We start from the raw sequence: 18,215 nt of genomic DNA, 5'->3' as shown, positions 1-18,215 counted from the left end.
TAACTTGACAAATTTTATTGGTCATAAACAGAAGTCCCAAGAAAGTACACAATGACTCAGGCAGTTATTAATCTACCAATTTATGACAGCTTTAAAAGACCAGGTTGTATTCTTTTCATCTTTCTGCTCCATCTTATTCAGTCTATCATATCCAGAAGGAACTAGGATACCTTTCTTAGAAATTCCCTAACATATCTCTAGACTTGTCCCATCAGCAAAAAAGGTGCTGTGTTTGTTTTGTTTTTAATATTCCTCAGTCCAAAGCCTACTTCAGTTACCTCAAAAAGAATGATAAGAAGACAATAATAAAAAAAGAGTAAATGACTAAATGGAATTAAATCACTAAGAAAAACAGTTTTTGTTTTAGGAAACTCTGCATATAAAACTCCTTAATAAATGCTTTTCAAGAGTGATGTCAGCATCATGACAATGTGAGATGTTCCCTTTGTCTCTTTCCTTCAATCTACAAACAGTAAAACATCCATAACTCAAAGGTGTCTTTGTCCAACACTCCTGGGCAGCAGAGCATTCCGCATAGCTGTCCCTCTAAAAGGTGGGTGGACTAGAAGACAGAGGAGGCGAAACTAGGGGAAGAGCAGATGCAGTGCCTGCCATCCTGGATCCTTCCAGCTGAGCCTACAGGTCCAGAGAACCAGGAAGCATCAAGGGAGGCAGTCTATACAATGCTGGCCTCCTGGCTGCAGCAGATGTTTGTGGCCAGGGGAACCAGATAGCAGTGGGACATGCAATCTCAGCTCTCCACTGTGGATGCACCTGTAACTCTACCTCCTCTGTCTGCAGTAACTGGACCCACACCCCCAAATCAATCAACCACTGGTAAGGAAATGAGATTATTGTGATTGATTTAGTGTGACAAAAATTTATTCAGAAGGAGTTAGGATTGCCATTAATTTTTTTAAAAATTTATATTGGAATATAGTTGATTTACAATGTTGTGTTAATTTTAGGTATACAGTATAAGTGATTTAATTATACACACTCATGTATCTACAGAGGACGAGATGGTTGGATAGCATCACTGACTCAACTGACATGAGTTTGAGCAAGCTCTGGAAGATGGTAAAAGACAAGGAAGCCCGGCGTGCTGCAGTCCATGTTGCAAAGAGTTGGACACAACTGAGTGACTGAACAACAACATGTATCTATTCCTTTTCAGATCCTTTTCCCATAGAGGTTATTACAGAGATTATTTTTTAATATGAAAAACTGAAAAAAAATTTGAGTTCTGAAAGGGAAGAAAGTTTTAGTAGGCAATCTACCAACTCTGTTCCATTACTAGTCAACTAAGCCAATGGTTATTGTTGGCAATGTGATTGCACTGTTGACAAACCATTTGATTACTTTTAAAATGCTAGTGATCTGGATGTTTATGCAAAATCTCACAATTTTTAAATATTGGCAATACATTCAAAACATTTGAAAATATTTTTTTGGCCAAAATCATTCAGGCCAAATAAAATAAATCTGCAGTCCAAAAACATCCTGCAAATCACCAATTTACAACCTCTGGTTTATGTTAGTAATTTATTTCTGGTTTATGTTATTAATTTATTTAGCTAAAACTTTTCTACTTAGTAATGTTCACTATGCTTGCCAGTAACTGAATTATACAAATTTCTATAAAAATTTAATTAATAACATCTTAATCAATTGTAGTGAACTTCCAATTACACAGCTAATAAGGACTGCAGAAGATAATGTAGGAAAAAGATATTATATAAGCCAGAGAAGGTTTATATAATTTTTTTGTAACTAAGGGTTCTAATTTGACAGTTTCATGGTTCAAACAGTTAAGATGTTGCTAATTATCTAATGATGAGTGTGCAATTTTCTCCTAGTTTCCTGTGGTTTCTTATTTTTTATCTTCATTAGAGGGTTAATTAATTCCTAGCGAGTGAGAAAATAAAGGTGTACAAGTCCTGTACCAAATATTAGCCAGCATCATGGTCAAAAATGGGGTGTGGGAAAGATTAGGAAATTCACCTAATTAGAGATATCAGCTGCATAGCTCATCCTTTAGAATCATCCTCTTTCCCATAAGTATGGAGAACAGAAAATTTTAATTCATACAAAGATTATCAAGAGTATGTCTCTCTTGAAACTTTGTCATTAAAGTATAATCAAGAAACAGTAGCCTTGCTGGGTATTGATGGCAAAAAATAGTGAGGAAGTAAGTACATTTCTCTTCCATCCAGATTGTTCAGTCTTCCAAGTTCATCATTTACCCGGCAACACTTGCTTAGGTGTTACTTCAGATTTTTGGATTGGAGTCCTAAAGAAAGACAAAACTCTTAAATAATGAATTTTTCCTAAAAATATAGATATTCTATAACCTTTAACTATTAAGAAGTTAAAGTGAATTCTTTGTAGTCACACGTCCTTTTCTATAGATTCTGTGATACTCCACAAGGAAGGAGTGGAGACATGGGAGGGTAGAGAAAGAAAAAGAGAAAAACATCACACTGGGATCCAACTATCCATCTGGGTACCTACAGGAAAGAAGGTGGGGATCAGGAGAACAGGGATGTCATGCTGAGTGTTTTTCTGTGGGAAATTTTCTCCATCTCACTATCCCTGGGTAATATTTCTGAGAAAACAAAGAATATTGGGGTCATCACTTTCTAGTAAAGACCCTTACATTTTCTTTCTCTTGGTTATTGTCCAAACTAGAGGGCACACAGATACTAAAGCCTGTTGCACAGTTATAGAGATACTGTCCTCAGTGAACATCTTCTTGGAAGACATGGTTAGAATTTCTGTCCTTGATTCTAGGAGTGCTACAAGATTGTAACAGTTTGACTATGTATCACTAATCTTAGGTTTAGACACTGGATTATCCTTGAAAACAGTAGAAGAAAGTCCTTTTATGTTTCTATGCTATAATAGAAACAAAAATAATGGTCAGCATTAAAAATGCTATTAATTCTTGTCTTTACTGTACTCATTTCCTTATATCAGTCATTTCTTACCTCCTTGTCACTTACTTTTTTTAAAAGATTTTTTTAATGTGGACCGTTTTTAGAGACTACTTAATTTTTTACAATATTGCTTCTGCGTTTTTTTATGTTTTGGATCTTTGGTCATGAGGCATGTAGGCTCCTAGGACCCCAATCAGGGGCTGAACCTGTACCCCCGCGTTGGAAGGTGAAGTCCTAACCACTGGACCACTAGGGAAGTCTCAGCCACTTATTATAATTTCTGCCTGACTCTCGGGGTCCAGTACAGATTCCAACCACTTAGTCAGTGGATTTTCCTCTTACTGTACCATTTGTACCCCATTCCTTATCCCTTCACCATACTTTTCTCTGTAGTATCATCTACTTTGGCACCCATCACATATGAGGAGCTAGGTGTTCCATGGGCTTCTCTAGTGGCTCAGATGGTAACGAATCTGCCTGCAATGTGGGAGACCTGGGTTCAGTCTCTGCGTCAGGAAGATACCCTGGAGGAGGGCATGGTAACCCAGCTCAGTATTCTTGCCTGGAGAATCCCTATGGACAGAGGGTCACAAAGAGTCAGACATGACCGAGCAACTAAGCACACACAGGTGCTCCATATGTATATGGAGCTTTCCCAACAAAAATGTAAAAATCATTGAAAAAATGACCTTAAAATTTAGTTCCTTCTCATTTACTCACAATAGAGTACCAAGAAGGAGGCAAGATTCTCAGGATCCAGTTGAGGGAATGACTCTACCTCTTCCTTAGTGTTGGCTTTTATTGTGGATTTGCCTTTACGGACTCTTTTTCATACACTTCCTCCTCTAGAAAACTGTGACTAGTAGAGGCCTTATTCTATCTAGAATAAGGAAGTAAAATCTAATTTATAACACAGTTTTATGCCCTTCAAACTAAGCATCTAGAGACTATCCTTTGAAGGAGACAATTCATCTTCTACAGCAGAAGCATGTATCCCTTTTTAACAATTACATAACAGAACTATTTTTAACAGTTAAAAATAATAGCATACTAATTTATAGATAGTGAGGAGGCCTTGCTTTCTCCAATATTCCTTTGGGCTACAATCTCTCAAGTTAGCTTAGTGTATCCTAAAATGGAACCCAGAGTTTGGAAGACATCATTCACATTGGGCACAAGAGTTCTTTCAAATATTTCCAGTGACCATCTGATACAAAAAAAGAGGATGATACAGATATAGAAATCAGTGGTGGACAAAAACTTGGATTTGTAGGTAGCTAGCAAGAAGGTAAAAAATAAAATTAATTTAAAAATGGGGCCTTGAAAATAGGTGTGCTTAAAAGAAAGGCTTATGTGGCTCAGCTGGTAAAGAATCCACCTGCAATGTAGGAGACCTTGGTTTGATCCCTGGGTTGGAAAGATTCCCTGGGAAAGGGAAAGGCTACCCACTCTAGTGTTCTGGACTGGAGAATTCCATGGACTGTATAGTCCATAGGGTTGCAAAGAGTCGGACACAACTGAGCGACTTTCACTAAATCATTTTCAGATATGGAAAACTAGGGATAATCTAAACCTGTATATTTACCTTTGGGCTTCCCAAGTCTTCTCAGGTGGTGCTAAGGGTAAAGAACCTGCCTGCCAATGCAGGAGATGCAAGAGATGCAGGTTCAGCCCCTGGGTTGGGAAGATCCCCTAGAGGAGGGCATGGCAACCCCTTCCAGTATTCTTGCCTGGAGAATCCCATGGACAGAGGAGCCTGACAGGCATTGGTCCATGGAGTTGCAAAGAGTCAGACATGACAAAAGTGACTTAGTATGCATGCACATATGTTTACTGCTTTCATTTAGGTGTATATATACAGTTCAGAAATAAACTCAATGCCAACAGACATAGAAAGCTATGTTCATCATATGTCCATAAAATAGTTATATTAAACTTTGAAAATTGTAAAGCACTAGAGTTTAAGGAATCCTTTATTTGATAAAAATATGTAAATTTTTTAAAAATGAAATAATCAGTTTCCTAATTTCAGCTTTCAAATAAGCACCCTTTCTGATAATGTGAGCTCAGAACTAAGATGGCACCAAGAGACTGGAGGGACAATCATAGTGACCCAGTCTCTGCACTCTGCTGTGTACAGAGTGATCAGAGATGGTTATGTTTCCATCAAAAACATTATTATCAATGTCATTATCATTAAGCAATTGCTATCTAAATTTCTAAACTTGCAGGACACAACTAGGGCATTAAGGATTATACATATTACATGTATTGTCATACAAGTGTACATGTTGTTGCTGTTACAGTCGCTAAGTCGTGTCCAACTCTTTGAACTGTTGCCTGCCAGGCTCTTCTGTCCATGGGATTCTCCAGGCAAGAATACTAGAGTGGGTTGCCATGCCCTCTTCTAGGGGATCTTCCTGACCCAGGGATCGAGAACTTGTCTGTTGTCTCCTGCATTGGCAGGCAGATTCTTTACCACTAGCACCACCTGGGAAGCGCACAAGTATACATATTATTGTCATTATCGGGAAATTGCAAAAGGAATAAGGAATCGACCTAGAATCACACAGAGAGAGACAAAGAGAGGGAGAGGAAGCTGGCATCTAACTTCCTTTTTTTTCTTTATTCTCTACCTTTTATAAACCACAGCAAAGCGGCCTCTACATTTTAGAGATTCTTTTGCATTTAACAAAAGGCAAAGGTGAACTTTCTGAATGTGTAGTTACAAAGCCTGCAGTCCTTGCTTGGAGAAGGCAATGGCACCCCACTCCAGTACTCTTGCCTGGAAAATCCCATGGATGGAGGAGCCTGGTAGGCCACAGTCCATGGGGCCTCTAAGAGTCGGACACAACTGAGCGACTTCACTTTCACTTTTCCCTTTCATGCCCTGGAGAAGGAAATGGCAACCTACTCCAGTATTCTTGCCTGGAGAATCCCAGGGACGGCGGAGCCTGGTGGGCTGCCGTCTATGGCGTCGCACAGAGTCGAACACGACTGAAGCAACTTAGCAGCAGCAGTAGTCCTTGCTACATACTAGTACTACATACTAGTGAGATAGATTTGTACAACATTGCTGAGTAGAAATGACAACTAAAGAGAAAGAGAGGATCATAAGCTGGGGATGCACAGCAAACACACTACAGACTATGATTCACCTCTTGGGGTTGAACAGTCTTCACCATCTGTGGTTCCCCCTCCTGACTGTGTGGGCCGACATCAATGGTAGACAGTGGCCTGTATGTAAAAGCATAGCATTTACAGTGACTTAGCAGTGTCTTTACCACAAGAGGGAGATTTGAGAGAAGTCTGCTAGTTTCCTTTGCCCTTTTGTGTTCTTGGTAACTGACGGGCTTTTCATCTGCTCCCTAGGACATCCTCTGGGTTTCCCTTTTCTGTAATTCATAATCATCACCACTGATTTTCTTTTTGATTCTCTACCAAGCCATGATATCTAATAATGATGGTCTTGAGTCCAACTTTTATCTAAATTATCTTTTAAATAAGTAAAGATTTATTTTATTCATTCAGTATTTATCAGAAGCCCATTCTGAGTGAATAGGTCAGTCTTATAAAAATGCTAGAAAGATACTGTAGTGTCAAGATTACATTTGAAAGACTGACTGATGTAGGTGCAAATCTAGAATCCATTACTTAGGTTGTAAGACTTTAAACATGCTTGCTTACCTCCCTGAGCTTCTGTTTCCACATCAGTAAAAATGTGAAGTCCCTAACCTTGCAGGATAGTTGTGAGGATAAATATATAATACCTTTTCATCTATAAAGTGGAAATACTAATAAGTAAATCTTATTTCCTTGTGAAGATTAAATGTTCTTATGAAGATTAAATGACATAATATATGCGAAAGGGCTAAGCAAGGTACTTGCCATAAAGCTGTCATCAATACATTTTAAAGACTATATTTGTATAATGAGTGTTAAAATCTTTAATAATGAGAGTTCTTCTTATTATGAATTATAAACAGTGATGAACAGAAGAAAAAAAGCAGGTCTTCCTGTGAAAAATGTCCCAATAAACAGAATATCAAGCATCTGGTCTGAGAAAAATGTATCTGTATTTATTTCTGAGTATTTGAAGCAAACTAAAATGAGATTAAATTTGATAACTTGGGTCCTTACATTTATAGTGAATTAGCTGTCCCCAAAGCAGGGCCTACCTCTGGACTAACTTCTGCTTTTCTCTGGAGCTTCGGCATCGGATTACTATAGCAACCACCACAAATATGACAGCCACAGGGAACAGCACCCCAACCACAATGGAGAAGTCTGCAACAAAGAGAACAAGGGCCTCATGAAAATATGAGTAATTCGCAAATACACATCACACTGGTCCTAATTTCTTTATCACAAACATCATCGATCCTTTTTCCAAAGAACATGTGTTCCCTGGAAAATCTCTCATAGCCAGTAAAATGAAAATGTATCTTGATAAAGATTATCATAATGTTATTTACATAAAGGGGCTAAAGAGGATATCTATGCAGAACATTTTACATGAGATTGGTAAAGCATCAGAATAACTGAGAATTCTTAGAAGGAATAAATTGAAAACAAAAGGTTGGAAAATCAGAAAGTATATGAAGTAAGGGGGATGGCAGAAGAGGAGGGAAACATTTTCTAAAATTCAACCTTGGAATAAAGCAAGTAAAAATAACCTGAAGTCTTGAAATCCTAGTCCTCTCAGGAGCAAATAAGAAGCTGAGACATAAAAAAGAGAACAGATGGATAATTGATAACTGATAAATAGATAGGACATAAGTGAGTGTTCTATTGACATTTGCTCTATATTAGAATTATATTTGGGGGGTTATAAGATGTTTTCTATTTTATATACAGTCTCGTTAATGAGTGAAACTTTAATCTTTTGTTATCTCATATATTAATTTCTCATGATAATATGAAACCATAAAGACCAGGGGGTACAAGTTTAAAGAGCAATGCCAATGGCTACTGACAGCTTTCTTATTACAGACATCACTAAATCAATGATAAGAATGCTTTTTTTCTGCATAAAAATTCTAAGGAATTTGTGTTAAAAATAGTATAGATATGTTCAGAACTTTTTTACTGTACTTGCACTAACAACAAAATTGTAGCTAATTTCAAAAGAGTGACATGGTCCAGAGGAAATAAAGACGAACTCAGCAATACTTCACAGACACCCATAATTTGAAAGGTTGTGGTCTAGGGATAAAGCTGGGGCATGACAGATGGAGAGTATTATAACAGGAAGCAGCTTTATAGTTGAAGATGGCAGTGCCTGAACAGAAAACACAACCTTTTCTATTTCTGGAAATGTAGGTCTAGGAAATTTGAACCAGCTCTCTCACTAAAAACAGCAAATTGAACTAAAAAAAAAAAAAAGCTTCCTAAAAACACAGAAGTGCTAAAGAATAGAGGGAAATTACTCTGGAGTGAGAGAAAATTAGTTTGGAGTGAGAGAGCAGGAACCCAGAAATACAGAAAGGAAAATGATTCTGGATGGAAGCCCAGAAATGCACAAAAGAATGAAGAGTAAATAAACCAAGATTGAACCTTAATGTAAACTGTAGACTTTGGGTGATAATCATGCCTCCATGTTGGTTCATTAACTGTAACAAACATTCCACTCTAGTGGGGGATGTTAGTGGCGGGGATGACTGTGCACGTGTGGGGCAGGATATATGGGAAACCTTTGTACTTTCTACTCAGTTTTCCTGTGGAGTTAAAAACTGCTCTAAAAATAAAGTCTATATTAAAAATAATAAAGTGGAAATTTTTATGTTAAACCAAAACAATATAGACCAAAATAAATATAGTACAGGTATATTTTTCTCCAGGATCTGTAGACTTTAAAAGGCAAGAAAACTAGAGATATACACAAGTATTTCATAATGACAGGAGAGTTAATTCACTGGGAAGACATACAATTCTAAGTCTTTTTGTAGCAGATATCGAGGTCTCAAAATATATAGGCATTAATAGACTCAGAATTTCTTGGGCTGCAAAATCACTGCAGATGGTGACTGCAGCCATGAAATTAAAAGATGCTTGCTCTTTGCAAGAAAAGCTGTGACAAACCTAGACAGCATACTAAAAAGCAGAGACATTACTTTACTGACAAAGGTCTGTCTAGTCAAAGCTATGATTGTTCCAGTAGTCATGTATGAATGTGAGAGTTGGACCATAAAGAAAGTGGAGTGCTGACGAATTGATGCTTTTGAACTGTGGTGTTGGAGAAGACTCTTGAGAGTCCCTTGGACTGCAAGGAGATCAAATCAGTCAATCCTAAAGCAAATGAGTCCTAAATATTCATTGGAAGGACTGATGCTGAAGCTGAAGCTCCAATACTTTGGTCATCTGATGCAAAGTGCTGACTCATTGGAAAAGATCCTGATGCTGGGAAAGATTGAAGGCAGGAGGAAAAGGGAACGACAGAGGGTGAGATGGTTGGATGGCATCACCAACTCGATGGACATGAGTTTGAGCAAGCTCTGGGATTTGGTGATAAACAGAGAAGCCTTCAGTCCATGGGGTCGCAAAAAATCGGACACGACTGAGTGACTGGACTGAACTGAATAGAACCAGAAGTGATAGCCAAGTTCACAATTATAGTGGGGATTTTAACACTCATGGCTCTGTAATTGGTACAACAAACAAACAAGATATCAGTAAGGATTAATATATTACCCACAACTAACAAACATGGATTAAAAAACATGGAAAACATTGCACAGAACTGCATAATACGTATTTTTTTGTGCACAGACAGAACACCTACAATATGGGCATATGCTGAGTCATAGAAAGTGTCAATAAATTTCAACACATTTTCAACACTGTAGATTTTCTGATCCCTATGGAATTATGCTGCATATAACATTAACAATAGCTAGATAATCTGTATATGCATATAAGTTAAGAAATATACATCTAAACATTTCAAGGGCCAAAGAAGAAAGCAAATGGAAAATTGAAAATAATTTTAATCAAATGATAATGAAAATATCAGTTACCATATGGGCTACAAACTGAAAAGTAATGAGGCCAAGATTTCTTTCAAGAATTTTTTTTAAGACAAAATAAACTTAAGGAAAGGGAATTGTATAAAGCAGAAATTGAAATAACAACAAAAAAAAAGTTTGAAAAAGAAAAAACAAACCATAAAAAATAATTAAAGTTTTAAAATTTTGTTAGGCTAATACAAAAAAAGATAAAAAACCATGCTACAGATCTTATAGATATTGAAAAGATAAGTAAGTATTATGAGGAATTTTAAAACATTGAAATTCAAGTGAATGAGGAAAATGTCTAGTAAAATATTCTAAAACTTGTATAAGAAGATATAAAAAACTTGGAGGTTCTTATAACTACTAAAGACACTGGATCTTTAATTAAAATATTGTTCAGAACCTAGGCCTGCTTGGCTTACTGACAAGTTCTAACCAGATGTTTAAAGTATTCTTATACAGATTCTTCCAGGGAATTTAAATAAATGAAAACACTCCACTGTATTTAACATGACTAGCATAATCCTGTATTCAGATTTAGCAAGGACACTATAAGAAAATTACAGGCATCACCCATGAACATAAAGTAATAGCAAAGATCACCCATCAGTATCTATAAGAGCTATTAAATATTTCCATGTTGGGTTTATGCAAGGAATGCAAAGTTAGATAAATGTTCAAATATCAATCAGTTTATTTTGCAATACCAACAGAGTAAAGAGTTAAAAATCTTAACCAACAAATAAAAATTATTTGATACGATTCTTAGCAAACTAGGAATAGAAGTAAATTTTCTTAGTCAGATGAAGAGGATCTAATATGAAAGAATACCTGTAGATAACAGGGCAAAATACTGAAAGTCTTTCCTAAGATTGGGAAAGAAATAAAGAGGCTTGCTATCTCTTGCTACTTCTGTTCAACATTGCACAAGGAAAAAAAGTACAAGAAATTTAAATTGTGAATATTAGAGAGGCAGTAGCAAAACTGTCATTTTTCTCAAACAGTGTGATTGAATATGTGGAAAATGTAAAAGAATTTATAAGTTACTAAAATTATTGACAGGTTAGCAGAGGTGCTTCATATAAGAATAAATATACAAAAATTAGTTAAAGTTCTATATTCTAGTTATAGTTGAAAATATTTTTTCAAAAAATACCATTCAAAATATACAATATAAATTAATTTCTTATAAATCCAATTAAACAATATATATTATATATAAAAATTCTATGGTGAAAACCATTGAATATTATTTGGCAAAATTAAAGAACGCTAAGTAAATGGATATTTATTTCATGTAATGGGTTTGGAATTCAATATTTTATATATGCTCATTCTTCCCCGAGTGAATCTATAGATACAGTTTACACTAACTTTAAATTCCAATAGGAATTGTGTGAGTAACTTGAGAATCTGACTGTAAAATATATGTGGAAGCACAAAAGCTAATAGCCAACACATTCTTGAAGAACAAAATCAAAGGACTGCCTCTAAGATAACAAACTTATCTTAAAGATACAATAATAAAAGAATATTATACTGGCATGTGTGTGGTCAGTCGTGTCAGACTCTTTGTGACCCCATGGACTATAGCCTGCCAGTCTCCTCTGTCCGTGGGATTCTCCAGGCAAGAATACTGGAGTGAGTTGTCATTTCCTCCTCGAGGGGATCTTCTCAATCCAGGGACTGAACCTGCATCTCCTGCAATGGCAGGAGGATTCTTTATTACTGAGTCACCTAGGAAGGCCTTATACTGGCATATGGATAGTCAAATAGAACCCTCAGAAAAGTAGAAATATCCCAGAAAGACACACATGCAGACACATGTGCTTTATTAGAAAATTGGCATTATAAAGCATTAAGGAAGGATGATCTATTACACGGGCTTCCCAGGTGGTGCTAGTGTAAAGAACCCACTTGCCAGTTCAGGAGACACAAGAGATAAGGGATTGATCCCTGGGTCAGGAAAATCCTCTGGAGAAGGGCATGGCAACCCACTCCAGTATTCTTGCATGGAGAATCCCATGGACAGAGGAGCCTGGTGGGTTACAGTCCATGGGGTTGCAAAGAGTTGGACACTACTGAAACGATTTAGCACAGCACAGATCTATTACATAAATGATGGTGTGACAATTGAGTATCTATCTGGGATAAAAGTGAAATTGAACACTTGCATCATACACAAAATAATTCCAGATACATTATAGATTTAAGTTTGGAAAAGCAAATCCTTTTCAGAAGATCATATGTGGATATACATTCATAACTTCAGGATAGAAAAAATTTCCTTAAAAAGGACACAAAAAGGAAAAAAAAACTAATCATTAAGGAAATGATAAACAATTGACTATATTACAATTAAAAGCTTCTTTAATCACATGACATCACAAAGAGAGTGAGAAAACACAGAATGAAGGGAGTTATTTGCAGCACATATAACTGAAAAATAGCTTTTATCGAGTATATTAAAACTTAAACAAGTTAATAGGGGGTCGGGGAGACACCCAATAGAAAAATACACAAAACGGCATGAACAAATATCTCATAAAAGAGAAAATACCAATGGCCAAAAAAAATTAAGAAAAGATTCTATCATTATTACTAGCTATAAAAAGAATTTAAATGAAAATTTCAATGTGTTATCACTACTGACCCACAAGAGCTGCTAAAATGTAACAATTCTATTTATGCCAAATGGCTTAAAGGTTGTAAAGCAAAAGGAAGGGGTCCTGAGGAAGAGCACCTGTTTCTAAAAGTAAATGTAATGAAGAGCTCTGTCCTCAGGGCAAGGTATTGATCACCATGGCAACTGGAGGTGAGGCTCTCTACTCTGGCTGCTTCTACACTGAAGGTCTGAGGTCTATAATGAGATCTGCCTACTGATAGACCTCTCAGCCATATCTCCTATCAGGAGAGGTAAGGTCCAACAAGCATGCACACAAGCCAAGAAAACCCCTGTGAGCTAATCCAAGTCAACCTAATCCCACATTCAATGAAGGATCATATATCCTGAAGAAAAACAGCACAGTGCAATGAAAGAGAAGAGAGGGTGAAAACAAACAAACAAACAAACAAACAACTCAACTCAAAAGAAATAGAGGTAATCTGGAGAAGGGACTGAACCTGCAAAAATAATGTCATATTCTTAGAGAGTTTTATGAAGATATTATACCTAGTATACATTCAGTCAAGGCGGTTAGGAAAACGGGATAATTGTAAAGCAAGAAAACTCAGAAAATTAAAATGAAATGACATATAAAATTTCAAGAAGTTTTTTTGGTAAAATATAAAAACATAAGAAAGTGGGAAATATTTAAAAGTTGCTGGAGAGACTTTGGAGATTAATATTGTGGATTCATTACCTACAGAACAGGAATTCCAAGAAGAGAGAGAAAAAGGCATGGAATCTTACATAATAGGAAATAAACACTTGGAAGAGGTGAGCAATTTTCTCAAGTTAGACATGTAATGTTACATACTGAAGACCATGGAAGAACTAGAGCAGTCAGGAGGGGCCCATCCTTCTTCACACTGACACTGGAGCTCATGGTCACACACCTAGAGGAGCAATGGTTCTGTTAGTTTTCTCACTGGACTAATGCTCAACACAAGGGCTTATTCATAATTAAGTACATTAAAAAAAAAAAGAATAACCCCCTGCTCTGCAGCCTTTCAACTACCTACATATTTTAAGCATCAATAATAGGAATTTCATAATGTCATCTGCAGCAACATGGATGAACTTAGAGAAATGTCATCCTGAGTGAAGTAAGTCAGGCAGAGAAGGAGAAATATCATATGACATGCTTATATGTGGAATCTTAAAGAACTGATACAAATGAACCTACAAAACAAAAAGAGACTCACAGACTTAGAGAATGAAATTATGGTTGTTGGGGGGAAGGGATAGTTAGGGAGTTTGGGATGGACATGTATACACTGCTATATTTAAGATGGATAACCAACAAAGACCTACCTACAGCATAGGAAACTCGGCTCAGTGTTATGTGGTAGGCTGAATGGGAAGGGAGTTTGGGGGAGAATGGATACGTGTGTGTGTGTGTGTGTGTGTGTGTGTGTGTGTGTGCATGTGACCAAATCCCTTTGATATTTGCCTGAAACTATCATATCATTTGTTAATTGGCTATATGCCAATACAAAACAAAAAGCTAAAAAAAAAAACAACAACAACAACAGAAAACAGGAATTTCAGTACCAGGTTCTTTGAAGGAAGTTTTCATTGAATCAAAGTACTGAAGAGTTAGATAAACTTGTTTTAATCATTCAACACTGAAACACTACATTAACATCACCCCACTGTCTGACCTAAAGTGACATAAGATTCAGCAAGCTTTGGGAAACACTGTCAAGACTTACAGCGTGTCCTTTGCACTTAGAGGAGCAATTTGTTGATTTGTAAGTTCTTTCCATATCCACACATTCTGCATTAATGCAAACCTGAAAGTGATGTGAAAAACACAAAGCTGACATGAATGTCCAAAGATATCACTTATGCAAACTGTTGACTCTTCAGGAGTTAGTATTGTATTTTTAGCTACTATTAATGCTATCAAGAGCTTCCCAGGTGGCTCAGTGGATAAAGAATCTGGCTGCAATGCAGGAGATGCAGGAGACGTGAGTTCAATCCCTGGATCTGGAAGATATGCTGGAGGAGGAAATGGCAACCAACTCCAGTATTCTTGCCTGGGAAATCCCATGGACAGAGGAGCCTGGTGGGCTACTGTCCACAGGGTCACAAAGAGTCAGAAAAGACTGAAGTGACTAAGCATGCACACATGCATTGTTATCAAACTTGTTTTTTATTAGAGAAATCACAGCATCCTTTTGAAAATAGGAAGATGGAATCCAGGTAATTTTTGTAATAAAATATTTAGGAAGTCCTCTCTAAAGAAAATTTCCTTACTTCATTCCTCATGGATTATTCCCTTAATCCACCTCTTTAGTCCAGCTCTGTAGACTGATAGTTAGCACTGAGCTAAGCATTGCACATGATATAAGGTGCTCATTCCAAGCAAAAATACTATGGAAAACATGTTAATATCATATCATCTCTAAGATTAAAACAAAAATTTGTGTAAAAATAAGTAGTATTGTTATGATTATATTTATTATTATCAGTGGCTATCATTTGCTGAGAACCTACCAATTTAGGGGCAATAAAACTTGCCCAAATTTAACATCCTAGTGCTAAGCACATAATAGGTACTTATTAAACAACACTGAAGGGAAGAACACAGTCATGTATGCATGAATGGCATAAACATCACTTTGAAAATTGTGCTCCATGCAACACAGGGAGGCCCTGAGAAGAAAACAAACAAAACAAAAACCAAACAGAAAGAACATTCTGAGTAAAAGCTGGAATTTCAACTCACCTTCTTATCTCCACATTTGGTTCCATTGATTACCATGCCAATTTCTTCACTGCTGTCTTCAGGATCAAATAGTTTACATGTCAGGGTTGTGACTATACGTCCTTTCCAGGGCAGATAATCTGAGCCACCATTACAGAACAACTTCCCACACATGGCATCCCTGAGGAAAAGCCAAAATTTGCTGCAGTTGAAACACCAGGATCCAAACTGCAGTTTTATATAAATATAAATCACCTTCTGGACTATCAATATTTAACTAACAGTATTTTTCCCTAAGGCAGAGACTCCTAGTTCTCCTCTATATCAGTTTTCCCCTTATTCTTAAGTAACAGAACCACCATATTCAATGGTTTGCAAGGCCCGGTGTTGCTAAAAACAAACAAATGAACAACAACAACAACAAAAAAAAAACCCTTGTCTCCCAGATTCCCTAATTTTGGCCAGTTACCTAAATTCTAGCCAGTGGGAAGGATACAGAACCTTAACTTCAGATTCTTGAAGGTGGCCTTATGTGAGGGTATGTGTTGTTGTTGATGTTCAGTCACTAAGTTGTGTCTGACTCTTTGGACCCCATGGACTGCAGCACGCTAAGCTCCCCTCTCCTTCACTATCTCTCACAGTTTGCTCAAATTCATGTCTACTGAGTTGGTGATGCTATTCAACCATCTCACCCTCTGCTTCCCCTTTCCCTTTTGCCTTCCATCTTTCCCAGCATCAGGGTCTTTTCCAGTGAGTCAGTTCTTTGCATCAGGTGACCAAAGTATTGGACCTTCAGCTTCAACATCAGTTCTTAACATCAAGGAGGGCACCTAGGAAGCCAGTTTATGTCTTATTTCAGCTAAGGTTATTTATTGCATGGACTGCAGCAGAATAATTCTCTTGACTATAGTTGTATCAGTATAAGGCTGAGCCTTGGATGACACTCCAAGGCAACACATGGGTTCCTGAAAGAACCCCTGCAAATTCAGATGAAACTCCCAGGGGCTCACTAAAGCCTTGCATTCACTAGCAAGGGGAAGAAAGTCAATGCCAACAAAATTGGAATCAATTGCTTTTATGCAAAATTTAGAGGAAAGTTGTGAAAAAAGTCTTCTGAGAGTGTTAGAATCAGATTCTTCTGATTACTCTGGTGGTTTTTAGAAAAAATACCACTGAGGAGCAGAGAAAGGCATGCATCCTTTCCAGACTCGAGAAGGTGTTTTTCTTGAATCATTTAGGTAGAGCTTTAAGAGGAAGGCTCTAAAAAGGTGAAAGTTGCTCAGTCATATCTGACTCTGTGATCCCATGGACTGTAGCCTAACAAGTTTCTCTATCTGTGGAATTCTCCAGGCAAGAATACTGGAGTGGGTTGCCATTTCCTTCTCCAGGGGATCTTCCCAACCCAGAGACTGAACCCAGATCTCCTGCATCACAGACAGATTCTTTATCCTCTGAGCCACCAAGGAAGCCCTAGGAAGGCTCTAGGACCCAGGGAATTTCAGACTTACTTCTCACTACAAGCAAAAATTATTAAGAAGTGATCAGAAGGCCAGTCTGTGGGAAGAAATGAAATGCTTATGCCTTTGGTTGCAGAAATTATCCAGTATTCACACAAGCATTTATACAGGACAAGGGTGTGTATACACTTTACAGAGGAAAGATGGAATTCCCCTAGCCTCTTTTCTCTATCACAACCTCTCATACTAAATATTGCTACCCACTAACCCTACTCCCACACACATATAGCCTTTTATTAATATATTCTCCCCTGATTTCCTATAAAGGAGAGCCCACAAGGTATGACCACATTTGAGGCTCAGACTCTCCAAGAGATGATCTTCTGTCCAAAATAGTTTGTTTGGTAATAACTATCATTGAGAAAAATTAGTGTTATTTCAACGGAAAAAAACTTGGAGAAATGCTGATCTTTTTCGTTCAGTGTCTTGTTACACATTAGTTGGCACATGCAAAGTTTGGAACAGGCATTTCACCTATTATCATTTAATTCTTAAAAATCATCTTAGAACTGTATAATTCAAGGGAAATATACAGAAAAATCTCAAGTTCATTGATTACAGTGTTTTATCTTTTCTTTTTCCAAACTATCAATTTTTTTATGGAAAACAAATTCTTTAGGTCAGTTGTCAACCTTTTCCCTTACTGTATTTTTTCTTTATGGAATGCCATGGCAAGTTCAAAAAAAAATGTACAATCATTGTGTTGCTTATTCCTTTGAGAAGATACATATTTCTACCATAGAATCATCATGAAATGCAGCAGATGGAAAAGCATCTGAAGCATACTGGAGAATCAGTGTACACATTTCCAACGAGGCCCATTTACTCTTGTATGTTCCTTCTCAAGCATTCATTCTATTTAACAGCAGCTATACTTGGTGTCCTTTGAAGCATGCATTATGAGAGACTGAAAAATGGGGATCATTCCCTATTTACCTTTTTAACTCAGTGCCTAGCCTAAAATAAAGCAAGTAATAGTCACTCAATGAATGTTTATCAAATAAATGATGTCCAAATTACTTTCTCTTTAAATGAGATAAATCAACATGTGTGAAAATGAGCTGGAAGTTCAAATAGCAAGGCCACTTACTTTGCTTTACAAGGAATGTGTGTGTTGTTCACTTTTCGACAGTATCCATGAGTTGACTCATCTTCATTTTGCCTAAAACATGACTTATCTGCAACCTGGGCTCCTGGGATCAAGCAAGGTCAGTAAAGTCATAGATGGAAAGAAGAGAGGTAAGTAGTTCAGTGCTACAAAGGATTCATGAAACAGAAAGCCAGCATGAAGAATACAATTTTAGCATCATACCTCTTCTTGGAAATATAGTTTGCTTTGATATGATATCAAGAGAGATGTCTGGAGTTAAAATA

The 18,215-nt window shown here is 37.0% G+C and overlaps 1 protein-coding gene across 1 annotated transcript in view; it reads right to left on the bottom strand.

Annotated features, from left to right (window-relative positions):
• The window catches only part of ADAM28 (ADAM metallopeptidase domain 28), a 71,542-nt gene continuing 53,327 nt past the window's right edge, over nucleotides 1-18,215 (bottom strand). Inside the window, exons 15-21 of the mRNA XM_081513934.1 lie at nucleotides 17,932-18,034; nucleotides 15,346-15,505; nucleotides 14,327-14,407; nucleotides 13,429-13,507; nucleotides 7,118-7,226; nucleotides 6,098-6,176; nucleotides 1-2,293 (exon numbers count right to left, since the gene is read on the bottom strand). Of these exons, the coding sequence (XP_081370060.1) occupies nucleotides 2,273-2,293; nucleotides 6,098-6,176; nucleotides 7,118-7,226; nucleotides 13,429-13,507; nucleotides 14,327-14,407; nucleotides 15,346-15,505; nucleotides 17,932-18,034 (632 nt within the window). The 3' untranslated portion in view covers nucleotides 1-2,272. The remainder of the gene's footprint in view (nucleotides 2,294-6,097; nucleotides 6,177-7,117; nucleotides 7,227-13,428; nucleotides 13,508-14,326; nucleotides 14,408-15,345; nucleotides 15,506-17,931; nucleotides 18,035-18,215) is intronic.

This window comes from Giraffa tippelskirchi, chromosome 1 (genome assembly GCF_054371585.1).
Source record: "Giraffa tippelskirchi isolate mGirTip1 chromosome 1, T2T-mGirTip1v1.2.pri, whole genome shotgun sequence".
Taxonomy (NCBI): Eukaryota; Metazoa; Chordata; class Mammalia; order Artiodactyla; family Giraffidae; genus Giraffa; species Giraffa tippelskirchi.
The sequence above is the reverse complement of the archived record's forward strand: the minus strand, read 5'-3'. Positions and strand labels throughout refer to the sequence as shown.